At 38.6% G+C, this 16,752-nt stretch overlaps 2 protein-coding genes across 3 annotated transcripts in view; one reads left to right on the top strand and one right to left on the bottom strand.

Annotated features, from left to right (window-relative positions):
• The window catches only part of LOC140186641 (proton myo-inositol cotransporter-like), a 184,046-nt gene that overhangs the window by 129,267 nt on the left and 38,027 nt on the right, over nucleotides 1-16,752 (top strand). The window contains exons 10-11 of one of the 2 annotated variants that reach the window (XM_072241035.1): nucleotides 1,574-1,723; nucleotides 1,985-2,041. In XM_072241035.1, the coding sequence (XP_072097136.1) occupies nucleotides 1,574-1,723; nucleotides 1,985-2,041 (207 nt within the window). Of the gene's footprint in view, nucleotides 1-1,573; nucleotides 2,078-16,752 lie in introns of those variants that run through there. The other variant, XM_072241036.1, reaches the window with a different exon arrangement.
• Nucleotides 5,331-16,752, bottom strand: part of LOC140186642 (uncharacterized) — a 72,193-nt gene continuing 60,771 nt past the window's right edge. The window contains exon 10 of the mRNA XM_072241037.1: nucleotides 5,331-7,399. Coding sequence (XP_072097138.1) covers nucleotides 6,992-7,399 — 408 coding nt within the window. The 3' untranslated portion in view covers nucleotides 5,331-6,991. The remainder of the gene's footprint in view (nucleotides 7,400-16,752) is intronic.

The raw sequence follows: 16,752 nt of genomic DNA on the forward strand, positions 1-16,752 counted from the left end.
AGGGTTCAGCAAAGGCTGGTCCTGTTTGACAAACTTACTGGAATTTTTTGAGGATATAATGAGCACTGTGGATAGAGGGGAACAAGAAGAAGAAGAAAGCCCTTAACTCTGAGAGGAGTCATCGGGACGCTGTCATGACAACATTTTTTTTTAGCTGGCTTTCTTATTTTTGGGTTGTTAGCTCAACACTCAACCCAGCACAGATGGAAAGCGTGCAAGGGATTGGTTGGATTCGAACTTGGGAGCCTTCGCTCTGAAGTCCGGCACTGATGCCACTATGCCACCAGCCAGTAGATAGAGGGGAACAGATTGATGTTATTTACTTGGATTTCCAGAAGACGTTCAATAAGATGCCACATGAAAGACTTATCCATAAGATAAGGATGCATAGGATTGAAGTGATGAATTAGCATGGATAGGGGATTGGTTAAATGATAGAAAGCAGGGATACATGAGTGTTACTCTGGTTGTCAATCAGTGGTAAGCGGTGTGCCACAGGGGTCGGTACTGGGTCCGCAACTGTTCACGATATACATTAACGATCTGGAAGAGGGGACCAAGTGTATTGTATCTAAGTTTGCTGATGATACTAAATTGAATGGAAAAGCAAATTGTGTAGAAGATACAGAGAGTCTGCAGTGGGATAGATAGGTTAAGAGAGTGGGCAAAGGTCGGGCAGCTTAGACAATGTTGGTAAATGCAAGGCCATCCACTTTGGAGGGTAAAATGCAAGAGCAGATTATTATTTAAATGGTAAAAAATTGCAGCATGCTGCTGTGCAAAGGGACTTGGGAGTGCTTGTGCATGAATCTCAAAAGGTTGCTTTGCAGGTGCAGCAGGTTATCAAGAAGGCAAATGGAATGTTGGCTTTCATTGCTAGATGGATTAAATTTAAGAGCAGGGAGATTATGCTGCAACTGTATAGGGTACTGGTGAGGCTGCACTTGCAGTACTGCATGCAGTTCTGGTCTCCTTACTTGCAGAAGGATATACCAGCTTTGGAGGCGATGCAGAGGAGGTTCACCAGGTAGATTCCAGAGATGACAGGTTCAACTACGAGGGGAGGTTGAGTCACCTGGGACGGTACTCACTGGAATTCAGAAGAATGAGAGGAGATCTTACAGAAACATACAAAATTATGAAAGGGATAGATAAGATAGAGGCAGGAAAGTTGTTTCTACTGGTGAGGGGACATAGCCTCAAGATTCGGGAGCAGTAGGTTTAGGATGGATATGAGGAGGAACTGCTTTTCCCAGAGAGTGGTAAATCTGTGGAATTCTCTGCCCAGTGAAGCAGTGGAGGTTACCTCAGTAAATATATTTGTCAAGATTGGATAGATCTTTGCATAGTAGGGGAATTGAGGGTTATGGGGAAAAGGCAGGTAGGTGGAGATGAGTCCATGGCCAGATCAGCCATGATCTTATTGAATGGCGGAACAGGCAAGACGGGCCAGATGCCTACTCCTGTGCCTATTTTTTGTATTCTTCTGTTATCAGTGATATCAATTACTTTTCCCATCATTCACCAGATGTCATATTAGTGATTTAACTTACTTTCTACTTTTACATTGCAGGCGTTTTCTTCTTGTATGCTGGTCTAGCTACCTTAGGATTGTTCTTCATATATGGATGCCTTCCAGAAACTAAAGGAATAAAGCTGGAGGAAATTGAAAGCTTGTTTGAGAACCGACTATGCACATGTGGCCTTTTGGATTCTGATGAAGGTCGGCACATTGAATATATTCGAGTGAAAGGAAGCAATTATCATCTTTCTGATAATGATACTTCTGATGTAGAATGATCTGCTGTGGTGTCTTTTATTGCTCTAAAGAATCATGGAGTTTTGGTGTCCACCTTCCCTGCTTCTGGCTTGGTGATTGATTCTGCACTTCCATGCTGCTGCTGCAGTTTAAACAAATCATGTTTCTTTTCTAATCTCTCTAATTCTAGTAGTCATTGAAAACCATTACATTTTTGTTTTATAGCCGCTAGTCCACTTGTTCAAAGAGCTGAAAATGAAGATGGCATTGTGTGGTATACAGGTGGGCAAACAAACATATTCTGAATTACATGTTAACAGCACTTGCTGCTGCCATTAGGTTCTGCATCTGTCACTGATGCAGATTAAAGTTGTAGCAAGTAATCACTTCAGATTATAACAGCTTTTACATTCAAAATCTATAATCTTAAAAAAAGACAACTGTTTTAGTTTAATTTTAGTACGCTTATTTGTTAACCATGTAAAGTCAGTATCCTAAGTAGCCTGTGGTAGCGTATTCAAGTGCTGATGTCTGTATCATGTTTCTGCTCAATTTCTCTTCTGGCAAACACTGATTTTTCTTCAGGTCTACACAGAAGTTGAACTTTCTCAGAGGCAACAACATGACTGTTTGTCAACTTTATCTTCTTTGCCACATTCTTGTGATCAGTAAAATAGCAGAGATCTTCAGCAATCTGGCATTTTGGATAATGAAGTATGTTAAGACCAAAATTTAGTAGAAAATAACTTAGAAGGGAATATTTCAATATTAATTAGAAGATAGTCTTATTTGTGGATGGGAAGTATATTTCTAGTGCCTAGTCAAACTGTCAAAGTGCTAAAACGATTTATATGGATAGTACTTATTTTAAGTGACATTACCAACTTTAAGTTCCCCGTGAAAGTACTAAACTTTACAAGGTATCATCTTTAATGATTGAACAAAATCTGTTGTGTAACAACATGCATATCACATTTGAGTTTTAAAGTCACAAAGCAATTTAACTGGTATTCGAAATGGAAGATTACAAATTCTGACAGAAGACTACTACATGGGATCTTTGTCTCCAAATTTTTCCCAGTTTGTTTATGAAGAAATACCTTTACAATGTCGTTTGGAGGTGGTGTTTGTAACTATGTAGCAGACAAGTGGCCTTTGACTTTCAATTTTCTATCCTTGCTATCTATGGGTGCTAAAGGTTAACGGTTCATATTACTTATCACAACTCTGGTAAGGTTCAACAAGTACTCGTGGGAACTGCAGAAAGGAAAGCAAAATTATATTGGATTAGTATATTTTTAAATGTGTGATTATTTTGCTGCTTATTTTCTCTAAACCTATTCAGAGATTCTTATTTTGTTGGAGATAGAGGCCAGAAATCTCCAATTATCTTGATAACCAAAGAGAGATCAGAACACACCTGTGGTAATTGCTGCATCCCACAGAATTAAATATGAAAAAAAATCCATTTTATTGGAACAATGTGTACCACCAATCTCGAGGCAGACAGCTTTTTAATTGAGTAGCAGATAGTGCAGTACAATATTATGTAGCAGTTTTTTTAAAGGTATCAATGAAGACCAAATATTGTTTGCTATCTGTGCTCAAATGCAGAAGGGAAACATTCACACCAAACTGAACTTACAAACGTTTGCACATTAAATTCCTCATCAAATCTAGTGTTTTTAGTACCTTACTATGAACCTACTTCATTTGTTAAATCATGGTTGGCTTACAGCATTTTTAAAAAATGGGTGGACCAAAATTGTATTATTTTGCATTGCAGTGTGAAGTAATTATGTACTTTTTGATTTTAAAATTCTACAGTCAGAGCATAATGTATCTAAGAATTTAGTGCTTTGAAATGTATGAATAAGTCACCATTAATGAAAAGTAACCTCAAAAGCATCGACAAAAATCACTACTCAAACTGAGGCACATTTTATGTCTCAAATTGTGTCCCTACTGCAGACTATGTTAAGCTTACTGTCAGTTCTTAAAACAATATCTTGAAAGGAATTATAAGACTTACAGTTTGGTACAATGGACCCCTCTGAGACTTGGAATACCAGACTAATGTTATGGGTGTCTCTAAAATTTCTTCACTCTAATGCCAACAGTTTGCTCATTTGTTAAGTTTGCACATACCAACATTAACTCTTTGTGATACTGCTATATTTGTTAAGAAGTGCCTCAGGTCACTGTTTGGTGAAAATGGAAAAAAGAATTTTGTCATCAGACGTCATTCACCAAAGCTTGTAAGTTCATAAAAAATTTAGCCAGGTATTTCAAATAACAAGAAGTAAATTTGCCTATAGATTTGCTAGATAATAGTCTGGTCAAGTTACATAAAGTGTGCTTATTAATTACTAAATTATTGCAATGGTTTCACTGTGCATATTTTAAATTTGGTCTATTAAGTGTTTCATCTGTCCACACTACATAAAAATCAACATTGTTAAATGCTTGTGTTGTACCAGTGTATTTCTATATGGAACAGATTATTCCATTTATTGATGTAAAAATATCTAATTGTAATATTGATAACCTGACAGAGAATATTGCAGAGTTGAGTATATTTTTCATGCAGAATTACATATAGATGGAGACCATAAAACTTGACTGAATGTATTTTTAAAATTTGTTAGTTTTCATGCACTAAGCTGTGCACATCTTCCAATTAAGAACTGAACTTCAGAAATGAAGGTGTTATGTTTAGATGGTATGTATAAATCAAAAGAAGGGGACCCTTTATTGGATGATGAATGTCTAACGGTAAAATTTTTAAGGAGTACTTTGTGTAGCTAGTTGAATATATTGGGATTACCAAGGTAATCTTTGCAATGTACTAAGAATTGTATTTCAAAGCTACTATGATAAAATGGTGGTCATAAATAACAATACACATAATGAATGTAATGTTTATAAATAAAGTAATACTGATATTTATAAATACCTGTATAGCACTTCTTAACACTAAAAGGTAATGTTCCAGTGAAACTGATTAATAATCAGAATTCATTTTCCTTTATTCTGTGCTTTTAATGTACAAACGTAGTTTCAGATGAACATTGCTGATATGAGCCAAAACTATTCACCATTTGTTAAATAACTGGAATTTTACAACATTCAACAGTTAATTCTAATAACTAATACAAAAAAGATTATACTGTTTTACATAGTACAGGAAATGTAATATTTAGATTCCTTGGCAATTCCAACACAGTATTCAATTTTTTTAAAAGGATACTGGGGATAACTATCATCTGGGAGACCTAAACTTTATTAAAGTATAATATTTGTACATTAGTGTTGTAAAATCAGATTTGTTAATGTTATGTTTTAATAGTTATGCTTTCTATAAAATTATATGGATCTAGTTATTGAATTGTTGACTCAAATGAGCTGTCAAGGAAAAAATAAACATTTAGTTGATCAGCAATATTGTGTTATCTTCAAATATAATTCGATATTTTAACATAAAGTCAAATTAGCATTGTGGTGAATGAAAATCCACAATTTAAAAATGTTAAATGCAAATAAGACAAAAATTTAATTTTCCATGTCTGGCACAAGCAAGTTGATATTAAGTACCAAAGAATTTATATTCCTATCCAAAATCAGAACAAAATTTTAGTGTCTTTGCTGTGAAATCCTGTATTTTAAAATCTTTCAAGCCCAAGAGATGTGAAATTTGATTTCCTATAAACTCAGTTTACCAATAAATTTAATATATTATCGACATGCATAGCTTCGAACTGAATTAAACACTTAGATAAAAGAAGGAATTTACCATATTCTTCCAGATTGGTCTACAGTGATCCCTACATTAATATTCAAGGAAATATATTTTGTTTTGAATTTGGCTTTAGTTGTGTAATCCATTGGTATAACCAAATAATTATGAAGGATCAGCAATTTTACATTCAGATGATGAAGGAATTAGTATCAATTTAAAGCACTGTCATTTTTTTTATTTGAAGCTGTACTTAAATTTCAAAGAATGAATGGAATCTGAAAGGATACAAGCAAAGCTGCACCAGATGATAGAGGATGGTGTGGAAAGAGTTGCACATTGTACAGTGAGGGGTACTGGATAATAACAGAAGAGAAGAATATTTATATTTATATTTCAAGAATAAATTGAGTCAGCAGTAGGGTGGGTCAGCAAGTTTGTGGTTGCTGAAAAGAATGGATGAATGTGATGTAGCTGTGTTAGTGGGTTTAATGGCTGTAGTTGAAAAGAACTGGGTGCAAAACAACAAAAATGGTTTCCACCAGCAGAATTAATGAAATAAAGTTTCAAAGAAAGAGAGTGAACTGAGGATCCAACCTATCACAGACATCATCTTTATCTCCAACCCTCTGCTGCAACTTAACAGTTTATCTCTCACTTCCAGTTTACATGAAGGTCATTGAACTGAAATGTTTTCTCCATCAATGCTGCCCGATGTCTGTGATTTGGGCAGTTTGTTTGTGAGCAATTTCATACAAGAATACTTCCATACATGGGTCACTGAATGATTATGAAAGGGAAGAATTTCATCCAGATGTCACAATACTTCAATTAAGTAAAACATCTGATCATAGCAGTGGAGATCATTTCAGTTTAAGGCTCAAACATGGGATCAATTTTGTCCACGTAGTGTCATAGAAGGCAATGAATTTATCCACTAAGCCACAGTGACAAAGTCATTTTGTAACAAAGTAGCTCAGTAAAAATGAACCAAAATAACATCCAAATGGTATATACATAAAGTTGTAAAGGACAGTAGTTGCTAAAGTTTCAGAAAAATGATGGACACAGAGCTATAATTACCAAAGCATCATTGAGCATAGTGAATTTTAACAAATTAGTTTTTGTTCCTTAGCCTTGAAAGATGTTTTATATGCTGGAGAGTTTTCCTGTTAATTCCTTTTCTTTTATTACATTCTGAATCCAGTTAAGTTACAGACAATTTTCATTTTGAAATGTTTATTTTACCTTTTGAGCCTGTGGAATTTGAATTTCACTGTTGCCGCATTTACTTTGGCTTGAAACAGGACCACTGTAGTTTGCATTAATTTTGGTCTTGCCCTCATTTTTGGTTTTTAGACATTTTGTGTCATCCACTACTTCCAAATGCATCCTGCAGCCTAAATTCATATCTTTTTCAGCTTGAGTATCCAAACAGCGATTTTTTTTTGTTTAAATGAACTATAGTGGCTCCTAGTGGTTTGCTCAAGAGAGTTTTAGTCATCTTCCACGTTGGTTACTTCTTTGCCAGATAAAAAAAGACTCTCTGCAACATCAGATAAATTGCATTGAATAGCAACATTTGACCAACCCATATATGTCAATGAACTTTCAGTCTGTGTCCATGCATCTTGACCATGAAATGACGTACGTACAACATTTTGCTCAGAAGTAGAAGCCTCTGATGAACAATACATTAAAGATGGTACAAACTGATGTGCATTTTCTTTCTGTTCACCACCAACCCGGTGTGTACTGTTTGATTCTCTGAAGTTTTCATGAAGTGGTCCACATTGGCCTTTGTCGTTTTCTCTGACAACCTTGTCATCAAGAAGCTGTTCCCGAATACCGCCTTTGCTTACAACTGAAGCATCAAACTGTACATTTTGAGCATCTAATTCTGACTGGAAAAAGAAAACACTCACCAATTAAGTTAAAATTACATGATTCCTTTTAATTTTAATCCATAAAAGAACATTCTTTCAGATGCAGCAGGAAATCAAGGCATTTATGGTAAACAATTCTGGAGTAGTGAAGAAAAACAAATGTCAGTATGATTATGTGAGGTTGAGTACAGTGAAATGTAACAAAGTGTAGCTTCGTCTTTCTGAAATTCAGTTTATCCCACTTATTTTTTTAAGATGTTGGGAGATAAATTCTTAGACCCAATATTAACTTTCTTCTACTTACTCAAGAACTAGTACATCATTTATTACTTGTATGGTTAAAATCATGCCCTCTGTGTATGAAAATGTTTGTAATTGTCTAGTCATCCAGTAAAGTATCTTCTTTAGTAACTCTGCTCTTCACAGTAATATCCGGACAAATTCCTCTTTTCCTCAATTATATAACACACCCCACATCATAGGATAAATTCCTAACAAATACATTCATGGAGCATCTTTGCTATCTCACTGCCAGACTCATTTTTCCTTTATTTTTGAGATGGATAGTGATGACTATATAATACTGAGATTCTTTGGGAAAATGCTACTAGCTACAAAGCCAAGAGAATATAAAGCATTAGCCAGCAGCATCTTTCCCTCTTCAAACATGGTATATTTAACTCACTCAGGCCCTTTAGCCCATGATGTTGTGACCTTTTAACCTACCCCAAGGCCCATCTAACACAGCCCTCCATTTTCTATCATCCATGTGAGTCTCTTCAATACCCCTTACATATCTGCCTCTGTGTTCCACATGCTCACCATTCTCTGTGTAAATAAAAAACCTACCTCTGACATCCCCATACCTTCCTCCAATCGCCTTAAAATTATGATCCTTTCATTAGCCATTAACACCCTGGATGTTCACTCTATCAATGCTTCTTATCATCTTATACACCTCTCATCTTCCTTTGTTCCAAAGTGAAAAGCCCTAGCTCACTCAAACTTGCCACAAAGGCATGCTCGCTAATTCAGGCAGCATCCTGGTAAATCACCTCTGCATCCTTTCAACACTTCGACATCCTTCCAATATTGAGGTGACTGGCACTAAACACAATACTCCAAGTCATTTGTAAAAGTCACAAGGAGCAGGGGTCCCAGAACAGATCCCTGCAGAACACCACTAGTCACCTACCTTGAGGAAGAATATGCTTTATCTGCTATTTCTATAGGCAAGCCAATTCTGAATCCATGCAGCCAAATTTCCCTGGATCTCATGCCTCCTGATTTTCTGTGGGGAACCATGTCAAAAGCCTTACCATACAAAATCCATATACATATTATAAATATGAGATCAAAGATTAACTATTTGTCACATGTACATCAAAATATACAGTGAAAAGTGTGGTTTGCGTCAACAGTCCGAGGATGCGCTGGAGGCAGCCTGGGAGGATTGGCATGCTTCCAGCGCCAACAAAGTATAAACACAAAAGATTCTGCATATGCCGGAAATCTCTAGCAACACACAAAATCTTGGAGTAACTCAGTAGCTCAGGCAGCATCTATGGAAATGAATAAACAGTTGACGTTTCACACCGAGACCCTTCTTCAGGATTGAAAAGGAAGGGGGAAGCGAAGGAAGAAAGCAAAAAGGTGATCGGTGAAGCCAGGTGGGTTGGAAGGTGAAGGGCAGGAGGGGAAGGAATCTGAAAGGAGAGGGAAGTGCACCATAGGGGAAAAGGGAGGAGGAGGGGACCCAGGAGGAGATGATAGGCAAGTGACAAAAGGTAAGAAACCAGAGGGGAGGGGGAGGGAAATATTTTTTTGCTGAAAGGAGAAATTGATATTCATGCCATCGGGGTTGGAGACTACCCAGATGAAATATAAGGTGTTGCTCCTTCACCCTGAGGGCGGCCTCATCGTTGCACAAGGATCAACATATTAGAACAGGAATGGGGAGAAGAGTTAAAATGGTAGGCCCCTGTGAAGTTCTACTTTTAGTGGATGGAGCAGAGGTGCTTGATGAGGCGGTCCCTCAATTTTTATTTTTCTCTCCCTCTACCTACCTTGAGGAACCTTATCAAATGTCTTCCCATGCAGATAACAAATATTGTTTTACCATCATTAAAAACCTTACTCACTTCCTCAAAAAAACTTAAGTTTGTAAGCCTGTACAAAGCCATGCTGTCTGTCCCCAAACAGGCCATGCCTTTCTAAATGCGCATAGATGATATTCTTCAATACCCTCTCCAAAAGCTTCTCAACTAGCACGAGGCACATTGACCTATAATTACTGGATAATCACAAATTTCATTCTTTAACAAAGGCACAACATTTGCTACTCTCCAGTCCTCCAGAAACCTATTGCTGAGGACAGAGATCCTTGGCAAAGCCCCAGCAATCTCCTCACTTCCTCCTTTCAGATCTGGGATATACGACACTAGGTCCTGGGACGTAGCTCTTTAGAAGATCTAACATTACCTCTTCTTTAACCTCAAAATGGCCCAGCACATTAGTATGTCACACTGTTTTCACTATCCTAATAATGTAATATTCAAACTAATAATTTTTATATTAATTAAAATAGTGATCAAGGTGTACATCATCATCATCAGGTGCCGAGCCCAGTTTGAGCTTTGACTGCCATGGCCCACACACTCCTGTTTCGGGTCAAGTGGATCAATTCATTGGTTCTCTGGCTGCTGTCTCCATCATCATTTGTCTTTGTCTTCCTCTTGCTTTCTTCCCTTCAATCTTTCCCATAAATACTGTGCATTCTAACTCCTCTTTCCTAATCACATGTCCAATGAAGTTACGTTGCCTTTTCATGATCTCATACATTATTTCTCTTTATGTGTTTGCTCTGTTCATGACATCCTCATTAGATATTCGATTTGTCCATGATATTCTTTGCATCCTCCTCAAAAACCACAACTCTACTGCTTCAATTGATTTCCTCGTGTTACTAGATACTGTCCAATATTCTGAGCCATATAACATAACTGGATAAACATAACATTTCAGTACTCTGAGGCCGGTTGTCATGCCTAGTTTAGTATTGGTCAGTATACTCTTCATTCTTGTAAAGGTGTCTTTTGCCATCCGTATTCTTCTTTTGATGTCCACGTCGCACCTGCCATCTGATGTCACCCAGCTTTCTTAGTAGCAAAAGTTCTGTACTTGTTTTATGTCTTCCCTGTTTATTATCAGCCTGCAGATAGGATTCTCCTTCTTTTTGGATATCACCATACATGCTGTCTTCTTGCAATTAATAGATAGGCCCATTTTTGCACTTTCTTCGACAACTATATCAATTAAGTTTTGTAGTTCTTCCTCTGTACTTGCAATTAACACAGTGTCATCTGCATATCTGAAATTATTGATGTTTTTACCACCAACTTTGATTCCCAAGATGTCTCTTGTTTTTTGTAATATTGTTTCACTGTACACATTAAATAAATCAGGGGAGAAAACACACCCTTGTCTAATGCCTCTCTTGATTTTTGTAAATTGACTCACTTCTCCATCTATTCTTACAGCGGCAGTTTGTTCCCAATACAGATTTCTGATTAGCCGGAGGTCTTCCGAATCTAGATCTAGAGTTTTCTGTAATATTTCAAATAATTTATTGTGCTTTTGTGTAGTCGATAAAACAAACAAGATGTTCAATTAAGTTTAAAATATTTCTTTTAGAAGAAACAGGCAAGATTAAATATTTCATGGGGCAGCTCTGTTATTCAAGAATAAGATCAATCTGAGAAGATAATGGAATCGTTTTGGTTAGAGCTGAGAAATATTAAAGAGCAAGCAGCAGAAAATACTGGACATCGGCATCCAAGCATTTGTGATAGTAACATTAAAATAAGCAAATTAAGAGCAAAGGTAACAAGGGTGATGCAATAATCATGAGGAAATTTACATATAAATTGTGCAAACTAAAACAGCAATAATATGGAAGATTGGACAATCATCAAACTGCAGCTGCCGGAATCTGGAACTACCAACACTGTTGAACAAACTTAGCGGTCAAGCAGTATCTGCTGCTATGTAGGAGATAGCTACCTGGATGGAGTGGATGTGGAGAGGATGTTTCCATTTATGGGACAGAATTGGGACAGAGGGCACAGCCTCAGATTAGAAAGGTGTCTTTTTGGAATAGAGATGAGGAGGAATTGCTTGGTGATTCCATGGAATCACTGCCACAGCTGACTGTGGCCAAGTCACTCAGTATATTCAAACTGAGGTTAATTGGTTCTTGATGGTAAGGGCATCAAAGGTTACATTGAGAAGGCAGTAGAATGAGATCAAAAGGGAAATTAAATCAGCCATGTTTAAATGGCAGAACACACTCAATGGGCCAAATGGCCTAATTTGGCTCTGATGTCTTATAGTCTTAATGTTATCTGTGTGAAGAAAGCAATTACCCTGCACTAACGTGGAAGATGAACTCACAGGGTATAGATGCCTTTTAGATATGTTGACAAACAACAAACAGACAAATTTGAATCGAATATTGTGTAACAATGAAATACTAATGAAAGATCTGGTAGTTAAAGGGGTCTCAAGGAAACTTAGATAATGTGATAGAATCAAATCAATTTCAGTCTTTGTGTAGAATTCTAACTAAAACAAGATTCTTAAGTCTGATTAAAGCAATTTGTTAGCTGATGATGAAAGATTGCAAAACTAGCAAGTCAAGGCCATAAGACATAGGAGCAAAATTAGGGCCTTTGGCCCATCAAGTCTGCTCCACCATTCAGTCACGCCTGATCCTTTCTCTTCTCCTCAACCCCATTTCCCAGCTTTCTCCCCTTAACCTTTGATGTCGTGTCCAATCAAGAACCTATTGGTCTTTGCCTTAAGTACACCCAATGACCTGGCCTCCACAGCTGCACGTGGCAACAAATTCCACAGATTCACCACCCTCTGGCTAAAGAAATTTCTCCGCATCTCTGTTTTGAATGAACACCTCTCTATTCTGAGGCTGTGCCCTCTTCTCCTAGACCACGGGTCGGCAACCTTTTTGCCTCTGTGGGCCAGATTGCGTATTAATGAGCACATGGTGGGCCAGATAAATGTCATAAAAAAACTTGAAATATGAGAATTATCCATTTAAGTACCTCTAGTTATGTTTTGCCTCAAATTAGTGAATAACGCATGCTAAAAAATCATTTGTGCTTAAGGTTGCCTACCCCTGTGCTAGACTCTCCCACCATGGGAAACATCATTTTCACAGCAAATACAATAGAGATAATTTAGAGACTCTTGGATTGGTACATGGCACTTAGAAAACTAGAGGGCTATGGGTAATTCTGGGTAATTTCTAAAGTAAGTACAGTACAAGTTTGGCATAGCATTGTGGGCCAAAGAGCCTGTATTGTGCTGTAGGTTTTCTACGTTCCTATCTACTCTGTCTAGGCCTTTCAATATTTGAAAGGTTTTAATGAGATTCCACACCCCCCCCCACCCCGCTATCCTTCTAAATTCCAGCAAATACAGATCCAGAGCCATTAAATGTTCCTTGTATGATAACCCTTGCATTCCTGGAATCATCTTTGTGAACCTCCTCTGGACCCTCTCCAATCCCAGCACTTAAGAGGAGGAGCCCAAAACTCCACAATACTCAAGGTGAGGTCTCACCAGTGCCTTATAAAGCCTCAGCATCATATCCCTGCTCTTGTATTCTAGACCTCTTGAAATGAATGCTAACATTACATTTGCCTTCCTTACCACCGATTCAACCTGCAAGTTAACCTTTAGAGTGTTCTGCACAAGGACTCCCAAGTCCTTTTGCATCTCAGATTTTTGGATTTTCTCCCCATTTAGAAAATTGTCTGCACATTTATTTCTACTACCAAAGTGCATGACCATGCATTTTCTAGCATTATATTTAATTTGCCACTTTCTTGCCCATTCTCCTAATCTAGGTCCTTCTGTTTCTTCAACACTATTTGCCCCTCCACCAATCTTCATATCATCTACAAACATGGCAACAAAGCCATTTATTTCATCAACTAAATCATTTATATACAGCATAAAAAGAGTGGTCCCAACACCGAGACCTGCAGAACACCATTAGTTACTAGAAGCCAACCAGACAAGGATCCTTTTATTCCCACTCGCTGCCTCATTCCAATCCTCTAACCATGTTAGTAAGTTTCCTGTAATACCATAGGCTCCTAACTTGGTAAGCAGCCTCACGGGTGGCACCTTGTCAAAGGCCTCTGTGAGTCCAAAATTACAGCATTCACTGCATCCCTTTTACCTATCCTACTTGTAATCTTAAAGAATTCCAACAGGTTTGTCACGCAGGATTTTCCCTTAAGGAAACAGTGCTGACTTTGTCCTATCTTGTCCTGTGTCATCAAGTACTTCATCACCTCATTCTTAACAATTGACTAACATCTTCCCAACCACTGAGGTCAAGCTAACTGGTCTATAATTTCTTTTCTGCTGCCTTCCTTCTTTCTTAAAAGGTGGAGTGACATTTGCAATTTTCTAGTCCTCTGGCATAATGCCAGAATCCAATGATTTTTGAAAGATTATTGCCACTACAATCTCTATCACTACCTCTTTAGAAACCCTAGGGTGCAGTTCATCTGGTCCAGTGACTTGTGTACCTTTAGGTCTTTCAGCTTTTTGAGCACCTTCTCCCTGTAATAGTAACTGCATCCACTTCTCTTGCTTCACACACTACAACATCTGGTACACTGCTAGTGTCTTAGAGACATAGAAAATAGGTGCAGTAGGCCATTCAGCCCTTCGAGCCTGCACCGCCATTCAATCCGATCATGGCTGATCACCCAACTCAGAACCCTGTACATGCCTTCTCTCCATACCCCCTGATCCCTTTAGCTACAAGGGCCTTATCTAACTCCCTCTTAAATATGGCCAATGAACTGGCCTCAACTGTTTCCTGTGGCAGAGAATTCCACAGATTCACCACTCTCTCTGTGTGAAGAAGTTTTTCCTCATCTCGGTCCTAAAAGGCTTCCCCTTTATCCTCAAACTGTGACCCCTCGTTCTGGACTTCCCCAACATCAGGAACAATCTTCCTACATCTAGCCTGTCCAATCCCTTTAGAATTGTATACGTTTCAATAAGATCCCCCATCAATCTTCTAAATTCCAGAGAGTATGAGCCTAGCCGATCCAGTCTTTCATCATATGAAAGTCCTGCCATCCCAGGAATCAATCTGGTGAACCTTCTTTGTACTCCCTCTATGGCAAGAATATCTTTCCTCAGTTTAGGGGACCAAAACTGCACACAATACTCTAGGTGTGGTCTCACCAAGGCCTTGTACAACTGCAGTAGTACCTCCCTACTCCTGTACTCGAATCCTCTTGCTATGAATGCCAGAATACCATTCGCCTTTTTCACCATCTGCTGTACCTGCACGCCCACTTTCAGTAACTAGTGTACAATGACACCCAGGTCTCATTGCACCTCCCCTTTTCCTAATCGGCCACCATTCAGATAATAATCTGTTTTCCTGTTCTTGCCACCAAAGTGGATAACCTCACATTTATCCACATTAAATTGCATCTGCCATGAATCTGCCCACTCACTTAACCTATTCAAGTCACCCTGCATCCTCCTCAGTTAACTGCCGCCCAGCTTCGTGTCATCCGCAAACTTGGAGATGCTGCATTTAATTCCCTCGACTAAGTCATTAATATATATTGTAAACAACTGGGGTCCCAGCACTGAGCCTTGCGGTACCCCACTAGTCACTGCCTGCCATTCTGAAAAGGTCCCGTTTATTCCCACTCTTTGCTTCCTGTCTGCTAACCAATTCTCTATCCACATCAATACCATACCCCCAATACCGTGTGCTATAAATCTGCACACTAATCTCCTGTGTGTGACCTTGTCAACAGCCTTTTGAAAATCCAAATATACCACATCCACTGGTTCTCCCCTATCCACACCACTAATTACATCCTCAAAAAGTTCTATGAGATTCGTCAGACATGATTTTCCTTTCACAAATCCATGCTGACTTCTGATGATTTCACCACTTCCCAAACATGCTGTCATCACATCTTTGATAACTGACTCGAGCATTTTCCCCACCACCCATGTCAGGCTTACTGGTCTATAACTTCCCAGTTTTTAAAAAGGAGGGTTACATTAGCCATCCTCCAATTCTCAGGAACTTATCCAGAATCTAAAGAGTTTGAAAAATTATCACTAATGCATCCACTATTTCTTGTGCTACTTCCTTGAGCACTCTGGAATGCAGACCATCTGGCCCGGGGGATTTATCTGCCTTCAATCCCTTCAATTTACCTAACACCACTTCCCTACTAACATGTATTTCCCTCAGTTCCTCTATCTCACTAGACCCTCGGTCCCCTACTATTTCCAGAAGATTATTTATGTCCTCCTTAGTGAAGACAGAACCAAAGTAGTTATTCAATTAGTCTGCCATGTCCTTGTTCCCCATGATCAATTCACCTGTTTCTGTCTGAAAGGGACCTACATTTTACAGTCAGTTTTTATGTTCCCTGCCAGCTTTCTCTCATAATCTTTTTTCCCTTTCCTAATTAAGCCCTTTGTCCTCCTCTGCTGGACTCTGAATTTCTCCCAGTCCTCAGGTGTGCCGCTTTTTCTGGCTAATTTGTATGTTTCTTCTTTGGAATTGATACTATCCCTAATTTCCCTTGTCAGCCATGGGTGCACTACCTTCCCTGGTTTATCCTTTTGTCAAACTGGGATGAACAGTTGTTGCAGTTCATCCATGCGATCTTTAAATGCTTGCCATTGCATATCCACCGTCAACCCTGTAAGTATCATTTGCCAGTCTATCTCAGCTAATTCACATCTCATATCTTCAAAGTTACTCTTCTTTAAATTCAGAACCTTTGTTACTGAATTAACTATGTCACTCTCCATCTTAATGAAGAACTCCACCATATTATAGTCACTCTTACCCAAAGGGCCTTGCACAACAAGATTGCTAACAAACCCTTCCTCATTGCTCAATACCCTGTCCAGGATGGCCTGCTCTCTAGTTGGTTCCTCGACATGTTGGTTCAGAAGACTATCCTGCATACGTTCCAAGAAATCCTCTTCCTCAGCACCCTTACCAATTTGGTTCACCCAATCTATATGTAGATTGAAGTCGCCCATTATAACTGCTGTTCCTTTATTGCATGCATTTCTAATTTCCTGTTTAATGCCATCCCCAACCTCACTACTACTGTTAGGTGGCCTGTACACAACTCCCACCAGCATTTTCTGCCCCTTAGTGTTATGCAGCTCCACCCATATCGATTCCACATCCTCCCAGCTAACGTCCTTCCTTTCTATTGCGTTAATCTCCTCTCTAACCAGCAATGCCACCCCACCTCCTTTTCTTTCATGTC

This window comes from Mobula birostris, chromosome 23, assembly GCF_030028105.1.
Source record: "Mobula birostris isolate sMobBir1 chromosome 23, sMobBir1.hap1, whole genome shotgun sequence".
Classification (NCBI taxonomy): Eukaryota; Metazoa; Chordata; class Chondrichthyes; order Myliobatiformes; family Myliobatidae; genus Mobula; species Mobula birostris.